This window comes from Perissodus microlepis, chromosome 13 (genome assembly GCF_051167445.1).
Source record: "Perissodus microlepis isolate ML-2025 ecotype Zambia chromosome 13, ASM5116744v1, whole genome shotgun sequence".
Taxonomy (NCBI): domain Eukaryota; kingdom Metazoa; phylum Chordata; class Actinopteri; order Cichliformes; family Cichlidae; genus Perissodus; species Perissodus microlepis.
In genome coordinates, this window is record NC_140473.1 from 21011345 (window position 1) to 21026980 (window position 15636).

At 37.9% G+C, this 15636-nt stretch overlaps 1 protein-coding gene across 3 annotated transcripts in view; it reads right to left on the minus strand.

Annotated features, from left to right (window-relative positions):
• grid1a (glutamate receptor, ionotropic, delta 1a) overlaps positions 1–15636 on the minus strand; it is a 260539-nt gene that overhangs the window by 88022 nt on the left and 156881 nt on the right. For all 3 annotated transcript variants that reach the window (XM_084947990.1, XM_084947989.1, XM_084947991.1), the window contains exon 3: positions 3589–3873. In XM_084947990.1, the coding sequence (XP_084804116.1) occupies positions 3589–3873 (285 nt within the window). The remainder of the gene's footprint in view (positions 1–3588; positions 3874–15636) is intronic.

The window sequence follows — 15636 nt, forward strand, 5'->3', positions numbered from 1 at the left end:
GACCGCCCACAGGGGTGAGCGGGGAATTTGTTTTATATATATACATATATATATATTCACACTGTTAAAAAGAGAGAAGCCAACACTGATAATGTGATCTGAGCTCCTGTGCTGCGAGGAGTTTCTATATTTCATTTTTGCAGTTCCATCACTGATCTGACAGAATTTCACACTGCTGTCATGAAATGAAAGTGTTATGTAATATAGCCTGGTATAAGAGGCAAAAAAATATATAATAAATAAGATGAAATGTAGATCCTTTACTAACAGCACTAACAACCATCTGTCACCTTGTAGTTCAACTCCAGGTTTATGCCTTTACTAACCTTTTCTATATCATTTAATACTAAAAATCATTTGATAACTCAGTCAAAGTTCAAAGAAAGTGTCTGACTTTTCTGCCTACAGAGAGTCTTTCAGAAAGTGAAACATTTTCAAACCTAAACATAAATCAGTATTTATCATGAGCATTTTAGTCCACTGGCTGAATCAAGTAAATGCAGTGGACCGGTGACGTCTAATTAAATGTTTTTAACTTTTTACTTTTCACTGCTTGCCCAGATTATGATTAGTTAAGCAAATTCAACTATCACTACATTGCACATTTCACACTGACTGCTTTTTGATTGGGATAAGGTACTGAGTAAATCAGCCAAATAAACATATGAACATGACTGAATATGGACACGAAGCAATATTATTAAAAAGTTTGTAGAATAGTTGATGTTCAAGTCTATTTAACCTTTTTTTTTCAGACCATAATGTATACATATATGTGTACATATATATGTACATACATATATGTACACATATATGCATGTACATATATATGTGTACATACTAGTGCTGTAAGCATTAATATCGTTAAAATGACATTAATGCCATAACTGCATTAACGCGGTAAATCTCCATTAGCAAGTTAGCGTAGATCACCCTGTGCGTGGGGGGTGGGCGGTGATTTTAACAATATTAACAATATTAATGTTAAAATCGCTAGTACATACATATATGTACACATATATCTGTACATCACTTTAATTAAAAGATGTATTGGACAAAAGCACATTGCAGCTTAAGAAAATACATAGATGTAGACTCGATGTAGCTGTAAATACTCATAACACATCCTAAGGGCATAATAGTGTCACAGTGTCTTATTAACTTTAGAAATGGAAAAAGTCCTAATCAACGAGTTTAGCTGAAAGGGCTAAACTTTGATATTGGCTAAAGTATACCTATGAAAACCAACCTCTCAGCATCCACTGTCAGTAGTTCTTGTTTTATATGTCAATATTTTGATAATTTTATACGTTTTCTGGCTTCTTCTTTTCATAAAAAATATCTTCTTTAATTTATTATTCTATTGGTACCAGTGCTAAAAAAGTATCCCAGAATTCCCACAGAAATGTAACTCAAATCAACATATGTAAGAGCTCGACATTCACTGAATGCCTTGACAGATTAACAGACAGCACTTTTCTTTGCAGACAGTTGTGTCAGTCACTGTTGGACTGCTTTAAAGCAGACACCACGGGTATTTGGACTGTTCTGTGATGAGGATCCTAATTAGCCGCTACATTCCTTAATTAAATGAGTTCAGAGCTAAATAGTGTAACACAAGCACACATGTCAGTGGTGCTGACTTTGTAGTGTCTAATTTAGCAGACTTAAAAAAGGCTACTTTGTTAGAACAGCTTCTTGATGAGCCAAGTCTTCTTCATGTGATATGCATACCGCAATGTGCAAAATTCTGAGTTATTTTGAATGTTCTGATTTTTATCCACCACACAGCACCATGTGTGACGTGTCTGACTGGTCCTAAATGTTTTTCTGCAGCAGGAGAAAGAGGCCAAGTAACCAGCCAGTGCTAAAAACCTATCTTTAGTGACTGGATGGACAGTGTCCTGCAACAGATGGCATGGCCTCCAAAGAGCCCTGATATGAACATCACTGAGTCAGTCCCAGATTACATGTAGAGACAGAAGCAACTGAGACAGCCTGAATCCACAAAAGTACTATGGAAAGTTTTCCAGGGTGTTTAGAACAACTTACTTGCAAAGTACAAAAAAAACAAATAAACCCAAACAAACTCTACTTAGGAGAATTGCACTGTTTCAAAGAAAACCACAGGCAAGTAAGAATCTGATTGGGATTTTTCTTTCTGTTTACTTTTGTTTGCTTATCAACAGAAAAGCCAGCATGATATGTGGCATTATTTTTCTAACCACTGTCTCTTTCCTTTTAATGAAAATAATTATTTGAAGGTTACCTCTAACTAAATCTATAGTACATTATGCTGACTAGGATATGTGTTGTGAACAAGGACAAAATAAAGCCTTAACATTTCCCAAACTGCACATGAATCTATTAAAGTATGATGATTGGAATTGAGACACACAAAGAATGGCTTTGCTGGATAGAAAGACAGACAGTTAGTCAGAGATATTAAGCTATCCACTCTATATAGCTAACAAAACACATGGCAGGCAGTCAAGCTCATTATAAAAAGGACAGTTAGCACTGGTTACCACAGATAGGCAGCGAGCCAGTGACAAAGAAAGATCTATAGCAAAACAGATGGTCAGACACATGCTGACCCCATGAGACAGACATATAGAGAGCTAGTTAGTCAGATAGACAGCTAGTCAGAAAGAAAAGCAAGACAGCTTGTCAAAATGAAGCACAGACAGGTTTCCTTCTGTAGTGGACTTTCATTGATCCAACTCAATGCTGAGAGTGCATTTCTGCAAAGAGTAGCAATGACAGAAAGAAATCCAAGGACAGAGCTTTGTAAATGTAAGCTAACATGTCAAACACATGGAGGACTCTGCTAAAGTGACCAAGTTACGGTTGGGAACTTGCCTGGGGCCCCGGTATTCTGATGGCTTGCTTTACTATACACTATATCAACTTTAGCTCAGTTGTTTCCAGTACTGGAAAAATAAAACAGATTTATACTGCCTTCTGGACTCCACTCTTCCCAGAACTAAAAAGATTAGCCAGCAGAGACAAAGTCTCATCTGATGAATGGCAATGCAGCAAAAGGCTTTATATGCCCACTTCATTCTCCTACACTTCCACTGCCTTGCCAATCACTCCTTGATCCACAGTGCATTTCCCAAATGTGGGTCATGAAAGGTCTGGTTCACAGGGAACTCATAGTGAAAATAATTAAACAGAAATGAAGAACATTTGAGAATATATAAAGTACTGTTGGGACACATCCTCACAGATGACTGCACCACAAATGAGCCAATTAAGCTCATACTTGTTTCTTCATGACAATACTGCTAAAACTGAATGCAGCAGTGAGATGTCGTTATTTTTTTTTTCCCTCCTGAACCTTTGATTTATTTTTTTAACAGTGTGGAAGTACAGTATGTGTTTGTGTGGGAGTGATGATGTTCCTTCAGCTTACTTCTCACGTGATCTATTCTTTTAGGCACATGAATTCTCAGCGTTAATACGGCTTTACTACAGCAGCAGCCTGATCTTCATCTCAGTAGATAGTTATAGGACATTTACATACAAATGTCATGTTTATGAGATATATTTGTTGTTAAGGTGCTCTCGTTTTTCCCAACTCACCGTAGTCGCTCTCGTAAAAGATGATGAACTTCTGCCAGTGCAGTTCAGAGACAAGAGTGAGCAGGACGTCGCTGATTCGAACAGGTGGCCGTGCAGCCAGTGTGTAGCTCTCTCCGTCTGGGCTCGGGTTGAGCTGACAGGCAGTACGGGGTGCGCCATCCCCATTTCTTTGAATGAAGAGGTGGGGGATGTGCATTGCATCTGTCAGAGACTGCAGGGCACTTGCAGCTGCACAGCCCGTAGATGTAACCAGCGCGAGGATCCCTTGGTTCATCAGCTCGCATGCTGGACAGAAGACAAAAAACAAAACAAAACAGACTTTGTGAATACGCAAAGAAAGAACACAGGAAGAAATTAAGGGCAAAGCACTGAGAAACATTTTATTGGGAAAATTAGATTAGAAGAAGAAAAGGAATAAGATATGAAAACATAATCAATTCCGACATGGATTTAATTTTAAAATAACATATTTTTTTCCACTTGGTCTTAAAAAAAATAAGATGCTATATCCTACTTAAGATTATTTCTGACCCTTAGTTGAGAAATGATCACTAAAAGTTGGAGGTTTGCCCTAAAGTTATAATATAATGTGTAGCTGAGAGATTCAGTGGAAGATGAGGTCGATGAGTGAGTGTATCTTCTAATCCTTGTCCACAGACAAAAAGGGAAAGCGCTTGCTAACGGAAACTGCTACTTGAAAACAGCAGAGAGCTACCTGAGACTGTGGGGTCCTTATCAGAACAGAAGTGGTGGCTAAGTGGGAAGAATCTGGCATGAATAAAAATCAGGAATATTTTAAGATGTAATGATGCCTCATGTGAGTCCCAGCTTGATATGGTCCTACATATCCTTCACTCTTTCTCTTGGTTTTATGTGTAATGGTGGTGAAAATCTGTAAACAAGCAGGGATTAGGACTGCAGACACATGCTTGTAATGTCTGTGGTGGTTTTAAAGTCCCTACATCTCTATTTACACGTGCAATTTGGGGGGGTTAGGTCTATTTTTGATCCTCTTAGGGAAGGTCACCACATCTAGCGGAACAAAATGACACATCTTTCAAAGATGAGGTACTCAATGAGATACTTTTATATCTTAAAATAACTGATTACATTTAACCCTTTAAAGTGTGAACCATGAAATTATTGGCAGAAAATTATATTTTTTTGAAAAACTGAGTGCTTATTGAACCTTCTTACAGATAAAAAATAATTTATTTATTTTTATTATTATTTAATTATTATTATATTTGCATCAAATTTGCTAAACCTGTGTAAATGTATTGCATTATGCTATTTTCACAAGCCACTAAGACTCATTCTGACCCTGTATCAGTTTCTCATCCTATATTCCTGTCATGTTTCTAAGATGAACAAGTGTTAACCCTTTAATGTTGACCTAACCCTTCCCCCGGAGTATGCTCCCGTTTTCCCTTTGGTTATGAGATGCAAAACAGAGAAAAACACAATCACCACAAAAGAGAAAGTGATAGGAATACAAATGCAAAACAGCTTAAATGAAGAATATTGAATTTGCATTTAATTTCAAGCTCTATCTCTGTTATGTGCTGCATAATCATCTACTACAGGGATCGTCAAATTTTGCATGTGACATGGGACAGTCTATGACAAATGCTGCTTTTAAAATTCAACTCACTGTCTCTCGCACAGCAGGTCTTTTATAATTGCACAAACAGCTGAGCATAATGTACAAAACAGCAATTAAATGTTCTCTCACTGAATTTCATAATACTTCCTAATTATATGGTCTACTTCAGTGTCTACAGAATCTGGCACAAAGGAAAAATGATGCGGTCTAATACCAAATTATATCATTCAAACCCCTTCATAATAAGTACACAAACATATCATAAACATGAAGTATAGTGAAAAAAAGAGGAAGGTTTTTGTGATGAAAATAAATGAGAATAAGGGTCTGAGAAGAAGTGGTGAGGCGAGATGATACTGAATGGAGACATAGTGGGAGAGGACTGTGGATGTGTGTGTGAGAAAGTATGGCAGAAGAGCTGGACTATTAATGTGACAAATGGCGATTTCATCTGCTGACTGCATGCACATGACTACATTAGGGCACTCTAAATCACGACTAGAGGAAGTATGAGGAAACTAAGTAACATACTAAATAGGAGACTGAATGAAGGAATATCGGGCATCTCAGGTAGACGGGCATGCACTGTATTCGTGGTTGTAGTGGTTTAAGTAAAACAAGAAAAAAAGAATAAGAATAGAAATGCGAGAGAATTAGGAAAGGCGTGCGGGAGTAGTGGAGAGATTATTTGCAGCTTTTTGCATGAATGCTCAGGGGAATTTAAGAAAATGTTCCTCAGGCCAGAAAGTGTCTTACAGTTTGTACATGAGTGGGAGAGACAGACAGACAGTCATACATGCAAGCCAAGGTGTGCAAAAGGGCATTTGGCAAATTTTCTGTAGGGCACCATGAAATACCTTTATGTTGCCCAAGTCATGTCAGCAGCAGTGATCAAATCTAGTACATGCTTCAACTTGGATACAACATCTAAATGTGTCTGTTGGCAACAACAATATGTATTGAACTACACACTGGAAACAGTCTGTTCCCAAGAGTTACCGATTCTCTTTTAACAAGTTTCACTCTCAGGTGCAGCCTACTCACTACAAACTTTACAGGGTTGGGAAGGGTGTAATATTGGCTTGAATTCCAGCTTCCTGTGCCATTAAGATACTTGTAATAGACCTGGATCAGTTTGTCCATTGACAGAACATATATGAATTCTAAGTTGAAATGATGAGTTTGGGACTGTCCATTTCAGATTTTGGTGAATACAGAAAAGAAGAAATGCATAGTTTGCACATTTCATTGATTACCAAGGGACAGCCATTTTTTAAAATGAAGGCAAGGGCAGGAAGTATAACGTTCCAAAGGGTTTATGGGTAATAAAACACATTTCTGCGAGTATTAAGCAGTAGCATAATAAACTGCAGTATAAATAAACTACTGGTTGAACAAATGACTTTTCTAATGTAAGGCAGCACAAAAGGACATGATAATAAAAAACCTCCCAAAAAGGAGCAAACATAACAAAAACTTTAGTATCTGGTATATTTTAACCTAATCTGCACACCTTTATTTTTATTTTAAGTGTGAGATTCAAAGCTCAAAAGCAGAGCTTTACAAGGAAAGCACTGGCTGATTTTAGGATATCAGTGAAAGGTGAATCCCGAGGACTGAGTGACATGGAATTAAAATGAGAACCTTTCATTTGAATGTTTCACACTGTGTGCCTGAAGTACAAATACTGAGCCAGGTTAGAACTGGGAATTTTACTTTATCATCGCATCTGAGCAAACATGACCATCCCCAAAATGTTAAACGTGCAATTTATTGACTGATTATAAATCTGTATTTTGTGCTTCATGTATAGTGTAATTATTTACCTAATGTTCCATCAGCTGTCATGCAGTGAACTGGAATCGTCACCTTCATTTGTACTATAGGATCAGGACAGAGTCACCTCCCCTAACCTCTGTGTTTCAGGTGCTTTTAGCAGGCTGTGGCTAAAGTGTCTTCAGCCATTTTGGCTTCGTAATGGACACCCCAGGCCCATTATACAGCAGACAGCCAACTGACAGGAGGGAGGAGTACTCTATAGTCATTGGCAAGGATGATAATGGTGGAATAATGACTCTTAAATGTTCCCCCTGAAGTCGACAGAGGCCATCCTTCATTTCCTGCAAGCTATCTGACAACCAGAATCAGCATACAACAGCAGTCTTATTCATGTGTCATATAAAAAACCTCACTTTTCCAGAATAACACATGCAAAATACTCTAAATTCACATAGTTGATTAACATTTACTTTAACTAATTGGAAGAATTTATAAACTACAAATTAAGGCACAGGATGCTACAAAGTAACCGAGCTCAAATAGGGAAGCAGAAGTTTTTGGAAAGCACTGTATTTGGAAAGAGATTCAGTAATCTATCATAGCCACGGTGGAGAATTCGTCATTTTCTTCTATCAGTAACGAAATGGTTGATTGATGGACAATGAATTCAGTAGGTGTATGAATTTTTAAACACTTTTAATCAAAGCTGCATATCTTTAAAAACTTGATAAAGGTCTCATCATAATAAAATACATTCCTCCCTGATCAGCAAAAGCACATGGCATTTTTCTGCTCAAGTCCTCGCCTCATCCGATCAGTTCAGTTTTGTGCAGATGGGCCATGGAGCGAGAAAATTATCATCAAGACACCAGACTGAAAAAAGACACCGCAATCTGTTTTCCCACGAAAACGGGATGTCATCAGTGTCTCGCCCTCATTTTACCAATGTAATATGAAGGGATGAAACAAAACACCACACCACTGCCTTGGTGAATATTGCATAAATTGGGCCTGTCTCAGTGATTTCACAGCCTAAATAAGACAGTCTCATTTAGTTTGCTCTGACTCAGAGCCCGATCCTAGGACACAAAGGAGAGAATCACCACTGAGATAAATGCTGCGTGTTGTCAACACAACTCTTCCCTACAGTGACAGTGGTGTAACTCTGATCTAATTGAGACAGCTTGTAATACAAGATTCAGAATAAAATGCTTTATCTTCATTTATGCTGGGAGATTTCATATTAATCTGGGATTATTTGTCAGAGTATTAAGGTGCTACAATGCTTTTTGCTGTTTTGATAATAAGCACACATCTATTTATTCTGAATATCAAAATCATGACATTTCAGTATTAACTTGAATGTAATTAAAACAGATTTTAATGAATTATTGATTTAACAAATTTTCCACAAAGAAAATACCACAGCTTGAATATTCTATTGAATTTTTGCTTTAAATAATAATTTAAACCCACCATATGTTTACATTCAAACTTCTACTTGGATCAAACTCAACTCCGTCAGCACACTACACTGATTACTATATGAAGGGCTCGGATTGAAATGCTCTGCTGCTGAATTAGTCATTGATGGCTTTGGAACACAGTGGACTTCTTTTTACAGTATGTATTAGCTGGTGGATAATTTGCAAGAGCTTTAAAAGGTCCATATTGTGCACAGCTAAGAGGAGACGGGATGTTTTGTGTCATTTCTTATAAATGGGTCCTTCCACACTGCTTTTGGCAGCTTCCCACAACATAATAGGACTTCACCACACAGAAGGGACAAATGGGAGAGATCAGTATATGGCAGCTGGACCAAGACTCCATTCAACAAATAAATGTATGGCAACATTGCACCTGCAGTAGGTATGAACCATTTCTAAATCAAGCTCTCTCCTTCACTCTCTCAATCTCATCTTGTGCTCTCTTTTGGGAAGATAAACATCCATGGCCCTTTCCTAGTACCTGCTCTCATCTGTCAGACTACGATAAGGGTACATATACCCTGTCAATACTATTGATGCTAAGACTGCCCACGTCATCTAAACTGTGATGGAGTATTTCACTTCAGTAAATTATACCCTCCAGATAAGTGACAGACAGAATAGCAGAAATAAGCTTAGTACAGTGAAAACTGCTTATATTCAGGGGGTGGATTCAATAACAGAAAGACCTACAGCTCAGCAGAATGCAATGATAAATATTACCTTTGTGAATTTTGAACTTTAATGTACAATTCGCATTTGTCCACTGGGGCCAGGAAAACCTCACGATGTAATTCAATTCAATGCAATATCATTACAGCCTATTGCCTCAGAAATTAACTCAATAAATAACTCAGAGTCTCAACATACATTTAAGTCATAGGCTTTACCAGACATTGCATTTATTGGAGTCTTTTGTATTAAAATTAGATTTCAGATAGGTGCTGGTGTTTGAAACACATTTAAGTGCATGTAGTCATCATTTCCTGTTAACCGTCTTCTGAAATCTGTCTTCTAATGCTGCCTAAAAAGCATTACAGTACATCTCCATGTCAGTGTGCCAACTTCTACATATGATGCATGCTATAAAAGCTTGTTGGTTTTTATGAGTTTAATAGTTATACTTAAAAAAAATGTTTCTACTAGAGCAAGAACTCAGAAGTCAATTGCTCTTTACTTTCTCAGCAAAGCCAATTTTTGCCATTACTTTGTGAATTTCTAATGGCTAAAATGCCTTTGCTGACTTGTAAATAATTCAGTGTGACAGTGGCAGTGTTGCAGTACAAACAATGACACATAGCTGGCATCTTTTAGAGTATTTTAAATCATGCTACACTAGTTCTTGTTAGTCCTATCAGGCACAATGTTTGAGGCACATTCACTTTTCCAAACTGTGTGCATTAAAACCACCACAGCGATTGCGTTGCACCAACTACATGCACCACGCATAGACGGGCCTTAGAGCTCACAGAGAAACAGTGCGTTGCTTTGTTCTGTGCAAAATCTATAGACTATATGTAACAATCATTGTTGCATCTTCCAAAAGCATGCAAATGGAGTTATTGTTTCCTTTTCTCTCTTTGTGTTCTGAACTGAAGAAGCGGCAATCAATCACAAAATCTACATTTTGTCGAAAATCAGAATGGTTTGTGTGTTTAGAATGAGGCCCAGTGTGTACTTTAGTACTTTCATGTCTCATCCTCTGGGTTTCCATGTCAAATATGCTTTTGAGAGCTGGATCTTATTATTTATGACATCAGAGCTGACAAAAGAAGATAGCTGCTGTGCCTTGTGAAATTTATGCTCGGGGATATTCTTTGGCTGCTGGTACCCAGGAGATGTGAAAGGAAAAGAAATATAGTGTACTCTGCAGGCTGCGAGAAGAGCTTGACCTAAAGGAACCCACTCCCTGTACATTTTGTAAACAAGGTAAACAAACATATAGAAAAACTTGAAGGCACACCCAATGTACATTTGTCAAAAACTGCTGAGTCATTGATTATTCGCCATTCTGACAGTGAAGCAGATGCCACCAGACAATGATAAAAACAACAACACCAGAATGTGATACAACTAGCTGCCATGTCTTATGGCATCAGTTTCAATTGTTGAGCAATCAGCAGTGACTTAACCCTTTTCCCTGAAGCAGCGAGCTTTTGATGTACTTCACAGAGCAGACATGTGTGTGGAGTCTGAGGCAGTAACATTAAAGACAGTGATTCTACTTCTAAGATTAACTTGATGTCTGTAAGAACAAGAGGACAAATGGCAATCTGGAACTGCATATATATTAATCCATTTAAATGAATTCCCACCACTCTTTGTTTCTTTGGTATCTCTTAAGTCCCTTATTTTTTTCAGAGTGCTTTTGACTCTGTCACTTGTTCTCCCATCAGCACAGCCGCTGTAGCTTCCAGGGCTAATATGGTCAGTGTAATGCACACAACAGTCTTTTTTTCTCCCTTCTCTTTTTATGCTTGTCTGATTAGCCTTCTTGGAATTAACATGCGGCCATGCCTGTTGGGACAAGGTGCTTCATTGGCAGCAGCGTGCTGAATGTTGAATCAGGTGAATAGCAAACCTAGTTTTGATGTGGTAAACATGTGTTTGGGTTTTATGATGATTGATTTGGATGGCGTTATCAAGAAAGATTGGCTAGCATTTTCAGAGGATAATCATGACTCATTCACCACAGGGATAGACTGAGTGGAATTAGGAAACATCTCACGCGCTCTCTTGGTAATGTGTCATTTGCTCTGATATCATCTCCTTCTTTGTCTCTCTCTGTTTGTACTTTTCTGGTCTCCTTTTCTTTCTCCCTGTCTGCAGATCTCTCTTGGCCTTTTTTCTTTTTCATCTGATCTAATGTCACCCTGCATGTTGCTTATCACAACCTGCCCTTGTCTGTTCAAGCCCATCTGCATCTCAAACAATACCTTAAACATGCAAGATAAATAATGAATTAGCATAAGTTCAATTAAGGATGCTATCTTTCTCTGTGCAACAGTAGCAGAATGTGAGACTCTCAGTCGGTGGATTAAAAAAACAAAACAAAAACATAGCCACATTAAAATGAGCAAACTTTAAATATGTACATAAATACAACTGTGGTCAAATAACTGGCAACTCTTTAGGAACTAATAATAAAGTCGATCTGCAAAACAGATGATTGCATTAGACATTATAAATAGATTTTTTTTTTTTTTTCTTATGAAAAGCAAAGCCAAAAGGAAATTGCAGTGTAGCGACTGAACTTCAACCTTTTCTGCTCATCTTTTTATTTTCTCATCTCCCTGACTGGGATAACATGTGAGTTTATATGATAATAGTGTAGAGAGATTTGAGGGCTCCAGAGGACAACCACTTTAACCCTCTCAAGGCAGGCGTTGCCGATTTGCAACAGTTAAAAACTAACAACCTGATTACCCCACATACATATTTTATGAGTTTGTTTTACTCAGAAGTACCACTGCAGGACTTGGTTGCGCATTAGCAACAAAAAGTTTAACTTGAGCCTGAGAGGGTTAAGTTCCCCATGGCATCACACAGATACAAGTTTTTAAGCTCTTTTGGCAACTCTTGAGTTCACTTTATAAGTCAACTTAATCTGTCTGCAGCAGCTAATGGTTCAGTAGCAATAGTGGAGCTGCTACAGTTAGATGTGGTTAGGCACATCTGTGGGTAGATATGAATCTCTATAGTCTGGAATGAATCCCAGCAAAATGTTGAAAAGGGGTAAAAGACAATTTTTCTCATTTGTTGTTGCCATTTATACTGTAAAGCTCCAGCTTCAAACTCACTCTATTCACTTGCTGTTCATTTTTTAATGATCTTAATATGATCATTTAAAACAAAAGATAATGCTACCTACCTACTGTTCAAATCTTTGATTTGTGTTGGGAAGCCGATCAGATGAAAGATTCCATAAAATGAACTGACACAGTTTCTTTTAGACACGGGTTAAACTGAAAGGCTGCACTAAGGCCGAGCATAATTCATATAAGGATTATTTTGTGATTTATGCAAAACTGCTGTAGCAGACTCCAATAAGCTTAGATTACTCTAGAAAACCCAAATAGATTACATTTAAGTCTTAAATGACAGCATGCTGTTAACACTGTTTTGTATTAAACCTGGTGCTTTCAATTATTAGCTTTGCTGGCATTATTACCTTTTTGTACTGGGATGCACGTAGCCAAACATCCCATATGAATAGGGAGCAGAAGCATTTTGAGAGATGAAGATGTGTGCTCATGGTTTCCACATGTACTCTGCACAGTGTTTTGGCACAACTTACTGTTGGGCACTGCCCTTCAGTACTTTTTCTGTGAAAAATAGCATCTTAGATCAATGCTGTGCAATACTGATCCAACTAGTTCTTGCACCATTTATGTTACATTTTCTCAGCAAAACTTTAAGTTTTAGGTTTCTTTTACTGTAAAGAAATATCCTCGATACCTTTCCCTATTCCGATTTACATTATATTCCCTCTTTCAGTGGCTTGCACATTGCTAGTGTTGAAGTGTGTTAGCCTACCATCTCCACTAAAGCTCATGTTGGCACATAAGATCACAGCCACCTGTTCCCACAGCTTGAACAAAGCTGGACATGTGTTCTTATGCAAGCCTGATGGCAGATAGGTGTTCACCTACTTTGCAAAGTAATTCACTGAAATCCACTCCCACCATTATCTAAGACCCGAGTCAGAGGGAGAAACAGCCTTCTTCCTACGTGTTAAATCAACTTGATGGGCTCACGATGTTGATTCATCCTGCTGAGCTGAGCAATACACAAATTAAATGTCAGGCAGTTAAAAGACACAAGAACTGTGTAATTAAGTTTTGGCTTGGTTTATGCTAAAAAAAATTGAAGTCACAAATTTATTGTTCAGGGTTTTAACATGACACATTTAAATAAAAAAATGTCATCGATCAATACGGCTGAAAGGGGCCACAATTGGGCTATGAGTGGTTGGTTGAAACACTGGCTGAACTCAGAGAGTGAACAGTACTTAACCACCTTTGGACTTGAGCCAAACCTCTGTCATGCACCAATAGAAAACAATGACACTTTGAAAGCTCCTGTCAATTTTACGTCCTGAATCTGTTCAAATGATCTTTAACATTACTTCCCTTCACCATAGCAAACCCTGTAAATACTATAGGCAGTCATTTTTAAAGAAGTAATCATTAATGAAATTGCAATTAACACAAGCGGGGTCTTAAGATGAGGGTAATGGTGTGAACAACAGTAAACAAACAGCAGCAGCTGTTACATGCGCACAATTTTTTATTCAGATTAAAATCACTCCGATTAAGGATATTAGGTCGGCTAATTACATGGGATGTTATTTTAATACGCTCTGGTGTTTATCTGAACACACTTAATAAGAGGAGTGTGATGTGCAAAAGTAATGAATATGTCATGCATTAATCTTTCTCGGCTATCTTATCTATCTGGCACAAGTTTGATCAGTTCTGTGAAGATGGATGTTGTCAGTTTAAACCCAGTAGTTTCAGTTATTTTGTTGCTTGAAAAAAGAAGAAAAAAAAAACAGGGAACAAGTTGAGTTTTTTAAATTTCTTTATACTTTGCTTCGATAGAACCAAACTTTTAATTTAATGTGGTATTGAGCAATGGTTCTCCTGGCTTTCTAAAGTTCTTTGAAAATATTTTTGTGCACAGTTTCTGGTTTTGCATTCATTTTCTATCCAGTTCTTGTACCCAGCCATTTTCAGAAGAATGTTTTCCTTTTTTAGTAAGTCACCTAAACACTTAGTTAAATAAACATACCAAAGATAACACAGCTTGACCAGCATAAATTAGTATCCTGGCCAAAGAGCTATTAGCTGAAAACTTGGCACATCTTAGTATGGTGTGCAGTATGTGCAATAGAAAACTAAACAACAAGGAGGACAACAGAAGTTGCAGCCTTAAAAACATCTACAGCAGCAGTAGTTGAAAGCCCTGAGAGATACATTTGGTCCTTTGTATCTACCGTTTACCAAAATCTCATGGGAAATGGCCTCAGTAGAAGGGTGGCTGTCAAGAATCCATTCTTAACCAAGAAAACAGTGAGAAAAGGCTGTTAGAGTCGAGTCTGGACCTCAAGAGTACTAGAGCAGTATGGGACAATTTTGATAGAGATTGGAAAAAAAGGCAAGCAGCATCCAAAGAAGAGCTTTGGAAGGTCCTTCAAGAATCCTAGAGAGATACTTCTGAAGACTAAGAAATCTGAAGAAACCTTGTATAAGAGAGTTCAGGCCATGCTGAAGAATAAAGGTGAATTGATTTTAAAACTTGTTGAGACTGTACAAACTCTGTTTTTGCCTTAAGTACTGTACCTTGAATTATCGATGCACTGATTTCCTATTTTGCTAGTAATATGCAAAGAAACAATGTGTGACTCAAGACCTTTGAACAGTAACATAATGTAGTAACTATGGCAAATAGAATATCTCATTAAGTCATTCTCCATTCTAAGCAATATTTTTAAGGAGATGGGGGTGCGGTAAGTGACGGAAGTGACGGACAAGGTAAGCGACTCATGTTGTAACTGACGTCAGACGCCGGAGATTTTGGGGAAAATTAAAGCGAATGGTAGTTTAGAATTGAACAAATTCCTTTAAGCTTCAGTATTACCAAGTACACTTATCAATTGTCTTATAACTAACAACATAACTAACAACATTTGTCTAACTCATCTCCAACACCCTGGAGAACAATGGGGAGAGTTTAGAGGCTCTCCAAGATTACATTGATCAGTGCTTCCAGGATCTCGTAATGAAGAAGGCCCAGAGTGCATCTTCCCCGGCCAAATCTGAGACGCCGTCGTCGAAAAGATGTCGCCCGGCAGATTCCCCCGGCACAACATCGCCAGCCGGCAAAGATATTGTCGACATACTGGAGTCAATCGACCAACGTTTGTCCAGTTTCGATGCAAGGCTGTCCTTGGTGGAGATTCTTCACCGGGAATTTAAATCCTTGCGAGAATCCCTGGAGTTCAGCCAGCAGCAGGTGGAAAAAAAAAAAAAAAAAGGGAGGTTGACTTCCATAAGTAATTTGAATGACTTGGTAATGCAGAAGATGTAACGTTTTTCTCTCCTTGAAGGAACAATAATCTATATTCACTCCTTGTTGTCACAAGTGTTTTTAATTCTGAACGCCGGAATCTCC